This window comes from Megascapheus bottae, chromosome 10 (genome assembly GCF_031878675.1).
Source record: "Megascapheus bottae isolate mThoBot1 chromosome 10, mThoBot2.hap1, whole genome shotgun sequence".
In the NCBI taxonomy this organism is placed as follows: domain Eukaryota; kingdom Metazoa; phylum Chordata; class Mammalia; order Rodentia; family Geomyidae; genus Megascapheus; species Megascapheus bottae.
Genome location: NC_143518.1, coordinates 33,999,498 through 34,005,497, shown reverse-complemented (window position 1 = coordinate 34,005,497; position 6,000 = coordinate 33,999,498). Strand labels below are relative to the sequence as shown.

Here is a 6,000-nt window from a genome sequence, read left to right as displayed (position 1 = left end):
ACTTGGGATTTCCTACTAAAACACAAAAGCTGACCAATAAATACATTGTCTCACCATCACACAAAAAACAAAAACAAATAAGGAAACCACCTAAGGCGAGTTTGCTACTATTAACTATACCAGGCTCTGGATCTGCCTGGTCCCGGGCGGGCAGGGTTCCCGCGGTCTGGCATCGAGCTCACCCGCTGGGCGGGGTGCAACGCTCAGGACTTTCACCTGCTGGGCCGTGCGCGGGGGCGGACCCGGCGGTGGGCGTGGCCTCGACGGTGGGCGTGACCTCTACGCCCAGCAGGAGGAGCCCGCTCGGCCCCGCCCCGCAGGAGGAGCCGCGGGCTGGCGGCTGATCCGGCGTCTCCGTGACAGGCGCCCAGCTCCACCGCCGCCACAGCCGCCGCCGCCACCGCCTCCCCCGCCTCGGCCGATTCCGCCGCCTCCTTTTCTTCCTCATCCCGGGCCGTCCGCCACTGCTCTGGGATCGGCACTGCGCCCAGTCCCGCTCTGGGCCGCGCGTCCACCGCTCCCTGCTCCGGGTCGGGGCGCCGCGGGCTCCCGCCGCCACCACCACCACCACCTCCCCGGCTGCTCTCCTTCCTCGCGGGCTGGAATCGCGCGGCCACTGAGGCGCGGGTCGCCCGCGTCGCCCGCATCCGCGCCACCCGCTGCCGCTCGGCCCTCAGCGCCGCTCCGGGTTCCGGCTGCGGCTGCCCGGCGAGTCCGCGCGGCCGGGGCGCAGCCCACCCCTCAGCCCCCGCCCCCGGCCCCCCGCCAGCGCCGGCCCGCCCCAGCCGGCCCGCCCGCCTCTCCCCTCCCCGGGGTCTCGCCAGTCCTTTCCTGCGGTCGCGGCCGCCGCCGCCTCGGCCGCCTCTGGAGGAGCGACTCCACCGGGGGTCACCATGCCCAGCAAAACCAAGTACAACCTAGTGGACGATGGGCACGACCTGCGGATCCCTTTGCACAACGAGGACGCCTTCCAGCACGGCATCTGCTTTGAGGCCAAGGTGAGGGCGGTCGCGGGAGGGTCCGGCCAGGGAGGGGGCATGCCCGGGTGAGAGGGGTGCTCGGCCGTCCTGGACGCCGAGGTCGGGGCCGATTCAGAAGAGGGGGGGGGGTTGGGGGGGCGCTTTCCTCTTAGAATGCCTGCCCTTGCCGATGCACACTTCCACAGGCTTCTGCACAGAACTACTAAAGAGCAAATGAAAAGTTTGAGCCGTGACGCTTCACCCCTCTTCCCACCTGCAGACTCCGCCATCCTTGCCCGCCTGCGCGCTGGATTGAGTTACTTCCCGGAGCCCTCCCTAGGAGAAGCCAGTGAGCCCAGAGCCAGCAGCCTGGACACCTGGCTCTTTAGAATGGTTCTAAAGAATGGGTTTTAAGGAAGCTCTGGTGTTATTTACCTGCTGATCTCCTGTGGGAGAGGTGCTTTCAGGGAGGACTCTTAAAAAAGGAGAATGCTTGCATCCTAATTGAGGAAAAGAATACAGTTTTTATTATTTTTAAAATCCCAGGTCACTGGTCCAGGTGTTAAAGTTACTTCCGAAACGTCTGATTTGCCACGACTCCTTTGCATGTGCCAGTCACTAACGTGGGGGTGGTGTGAAAGCTGCCTATTTGCTGGGTTTGTTGCGCAATGTCAAGTTTCAGCATCTGCCGCTGAAGAATTTATCTGGGATAACTAGAATTCTTAGCGCGTGGGCCAAAGCCCTACGTTCCATCCTTAGATGAGGTGCCGGCCCTCCTCCAAGGTCAGGATTGTGCGAGGTGGTGCGCTTCCCAGAACCTAGTGCAGAGTTCTAGTTTCTGAAATTGCTGTGGAGAATCTCACTGCCCAGTAAGGAGGAAATGGTGCTCTTCCGTGGGGGGAAAGCCTCTGCCTTTGCTTCAAGCTGCTTGACACCGTGGGTAATTTCAATATCCCAAGGGTAGCCATCCACATAGGTGGGGCATCATGGTTTTGGAAACACAGGACTCTTCTGATGTGGAGGCATTTTTACTTTGTTTCTCCCCCCCTCCCTTTTTTGTGACTGTAAGTGTAGGCGTTAGCATCTCATGCAAGGATTATTATTCCATCAGCTGTCTATTTCCTTCCATTCACAAAACATTTTTCTAAACAAAACATCTTTTGAGTGTTTGATGTGGCCTTAATGTGGTCAGTTAGACTGATTGCGTTCTTGTGGAGATGTATAAGTTAGTGAATCTTAATCTCTCCCCCATCCTCAAATAACTTTTCCTCAACCATATTTACTAGAAGCTGGCTTTGAAATGCAGACTGAATTGCTTGGTGTGCACTAAACATGCAGCCCAGATCTCTCATTTTATTTAGTCTTCTCTCAGAATAGACCTGGATGAGATTATTATTATTATTTTTAAATAACACCAGGGCTGGGGCTTGAATCTAGGGCCTGAGTGCTGTCCCTTAGTCTTTTTCTCTCAAGGCTGCCAGTCTGCTACTTGAACCATGCCTCTATTTCTGGCCTTTTGCTGCCTGGGGTGGCTTTGGACACAGTCTTCACGTCTTAGCCCCCTGAATATCTAAAATTACAGGCATGAGGCTCTGTCAGCTAAGTTTGGGTTCTTTTTTGTGTGTGTGTTGGTCATGGGGCTTGAACTCTGGGCCTGGGTGCTGTCCCTGAGCTCTTCACCTGAAGGCTAGCACTCTTCCACTTGAGCCACAGCACCTCTTCTGGTTTTCTGGTGGTCAGTTGGAGATAGTCTCATGGACTTTTGTGCCTGGGCTGGCTTTGAACTGTGATCCTCAGATCTCAGCCTCCTGAGTAGCTAGGATTACAGGTGTGAGCCACTGGCACCCAGCTTTTAATCATGGTCAACATTTAATTTTCTTGGACATACTTAGAAATTGGCTTTGTTTTGTTTGGTTCATCACTCCTGTTTTTGTAAGAATGTGGGTAAAAAGGGAGATCAGAGTTCAAATACCTCGTGTCAAGTCTTTTTATTCTGTTCTCACTGTGCTCAGCATTGGGTCTCTGGTATCAAAACCAGATAGAGTATTAAGAAGTCCAACTCTTGACATGTTCCAATTCTAATTTTGCACTTGACATGTTCCAATTCTAATTTTGCAACATCTACCCAGAGCTTAGGAATGTATACCTTTATTTTTGTGGCAGTCCTGGGGCTTGAAGTCAGAGCCTGAGCACAGTCCCCCAGCCTTTTTGCTCAATGCTAGTGCTGTATCACTGGAGCCACAGTTTCACTTCTGTTTTTTTGTTGTTTAATTGGAGATTTGGAGATAAGATTCTCACAGATTTTCCTGCCTCGGCTGGCTTAAATTTTTTTTTTTTTTTTTTATGATGGGCACGATGGTTCAGGCCTGTAATCCTAGCTACTCAGGAGGCTGATCTGAGGATTGAGGTTCAAAGCTAGCCTGGCCACTAAAGTCCATGAGACTCTTAAACCTCCAGTTAACCTCTAGAAAATGGGAAGTGGTGCAGTGACTCCAGGGGTAGGGCAGTAGCCTTGAGCAGAAGAGCTCAGGGACAACCCCCAGGCCCAGAATTCAAGCCCCACGACCCACCAAAATATATGTATATATAAATATATATGGATATATGGATATCCATATATATATATATATTTATCCAGTACTGGCTTGAACTCAGGACCTGGGCACTGTCCTTGAGCCTTCTCAAGGCAACTGCTCTACCACTTGAGCCACAGCACCACTTCTGGCTTTTTCGTGTACGTGGTACCGAGGAATCAAACCTAGGGCTTTGTACATGCTAGGCAAGCACTCTACCACTAGGCCACACTCCCATCTCTGGGCTAGCTTTTAACAGTAATCCTCAATTCTCTGTCTCCTGAGTAGATAGGATTATTCAGTTTTGAGCCACTGGTGCCTGGCTCTAGGAATGTATATCTTTAATGAACATTCTAGGTGATTTGATGTAGGTGATTGCAATCAGATTTTGAGAATTAACTGGACTAAAGGCTTGTCTCCTGTTTACTAGATCTTCTTCTCCCAGTACCAGACTTGTAGTTGCTTTTCTAAGCAAGTGTCTGAGTGCAGTAGTTCCTATAGTAACTCCTTGGATTCATAGGCAGTGGTGACTAATCAGAAGAGGAGGAGCTAGTCAGAGGAGCTAATCTGTGCTGTGTTCCCAATGCAGACCTGAGACATGGGGGACCAGCTGCTCTGGTTTGAGAAGAGTAAGTTAGAGAAGAAAGGACAAAGGCACACAGCAATTACTTATGTAGAGCTTCCTTAGAAAAAGTCTGACTTTGAGGACTAGGTCCTAGCTTTCTCTAAATGATATGGAACACAGCCTTCAAACATATCAGCCAAGACTAGAGTAGAGGTGGAAATAAGAGCATTTCTGTCCCATGTGTATCCTATAAGTGTCTTCTGTGGCTGGATCCCATAGAGCAGTGTTGTGGGGCTGCACCATCACTGGGATTTCAGGGTTAAATCCACACTGCACTCTTCCTTTGTTTTGGAAAAGCATAGGCTGTAAAATGCAATTGTATTGACTTCTTAGGAACCCTTGGAAAAACACTTTCCCTTTTCAAGGGCTGGCAGTTTTTCAGCATCAGCATGGAGTGATTCTTTGGGTGCATGTCTCTTCTCAGAGTTCTCTAGAGACTGATGTAGGGTTAAGGTTGAAAGGCATCTCTGTGGCAGAAGTTCTGTGTTAAGAATGTGCATATAGTAATGAAGCAGAACCTGGGGGTTTTCATGTGCCATACCTTTCTTCTCACTACTTCTCTATCAGCAAAGTCTCCATATGTCTGTTTTGTAAACCAGGATATAGGCTTAGTTGCCTGCCTCTGTGCTCACAGCTATGTGGGACAAAACTAGTACTTAAACCCAAAAATGTGCCTTCAGACTTCTAAATCTAGACTTTTTTTTTGCCAGTCCTGGGGCTTGAACTCAGGGTCCGAGTACTGTCCTTGGGTTTTCTCAAGGCTAGAGCTCTACCACTTGAGCCACAGCACCACTTCCAGGTTTTTCTATGTATGTAGTACCAAGGAGTTGAACTCAGGTCTTTGTGCAGGGTAGGCAAGCACTCTATCACTAGGCCAAACTCCTGGCCCCTAAATTTAGATGTTTTTATGAGTTATCACTCTGTGCTTGGTGGTGATTTGACTCAGGCTCAGTGGGAAATACTTGGGATGCTAATCTTTGTTATAGTGAATTATTCAAAGTTTTAATGCCAAGCAGTTTCTAGATTTCCTTTTGATCCTAGAGCTGCTTGTTTCACAGGGGTGAGGAACAACTAACCTGTGAAATCATTTGGTACATAACAGGACAGACATGTATGCTTCTTGTCTTGTTGGCAACCTGTAGCCATTTACCTCTATTGATAACTTTATATGGCTTGTGAATGATGTCATCTATACATACACAAACGTACATCTACTATATATGGTATATAATATGAACGGCCATGGAAGAAAGATTTCCTACCCCTGTGTGTAAGGGATACCTGCTCTTCATATTCAGTGAAGATACCTGGCTCACTGACCAGTGCTGCTGGGTGACAAATCTCACATGACTTGAACACCTGTGGGCTCTTAGAATCTCATCTCTTGATTTCCTGGTATTCCTTCCTGGTGGCCAATACCATCAAATGCTATCTGTACTTTCTTGGTGAAAAAGAGACTTGCAATGACAATGGTGCAAAGGATAAGAATATTATTGTAGCTATGTCTTTCCATGGATGGTTATTGTTTTGCATGGGGCTTTCACAGAGACTGCTTTTGTAGAAATAGGCACATTAGTGTTATATCCATTTTTTTAGGTGAGAAATTGGGACCTAGCTTATCCAGAGTCACTGATCTGTCAGATATGCGCCATGTATTGTTCTAGTTGACTTAGACTATGACTGGCCCATGGCTCTTTTGCTTTCTCTTTAAGTAGTTACCTCTATTCTGATGAAGTTGTTTCCTCTATTTCTAGCATGCCATCACATTGTCTAGATTACTTACTGATAATCCATATGTATGGCTCAGACTGTAAAAACTGGAAAGCACCTTCGCTTATCCATC

At 49.0% G+C, this 6,000-nt stretch overlaps 1 protein-coding gene across 3 annotated transcripts in view; it reads left to right on the top strand.

Moving 5' to 3' along the window:
- The first annotated feature begins 815 nt into the window (after positions 1-815).
- LOC150057882 (carboxyl-terminal PDZ ligand of neuronal nitric oxide synthase protein) overlaps positions 816-6,000 on the top strand; it is a 268,284-nt gene continuing 263,099 nt past the window's right edge. For all 3 annotated transcript variants that reach the window (XM_090340598.1, XM_090340599.1, XM_090340597.1), the window contains exon 1: positions 816-998. In XM_090340598.1, coding sequence (XP_090196724.1) covers positions 894-998 — 105 coding nt within the window. In that variant the 5' untranslated portion in view covers positions 816-893. The remainder of the gene's footprint in view (positions 999-6,000) is intronic.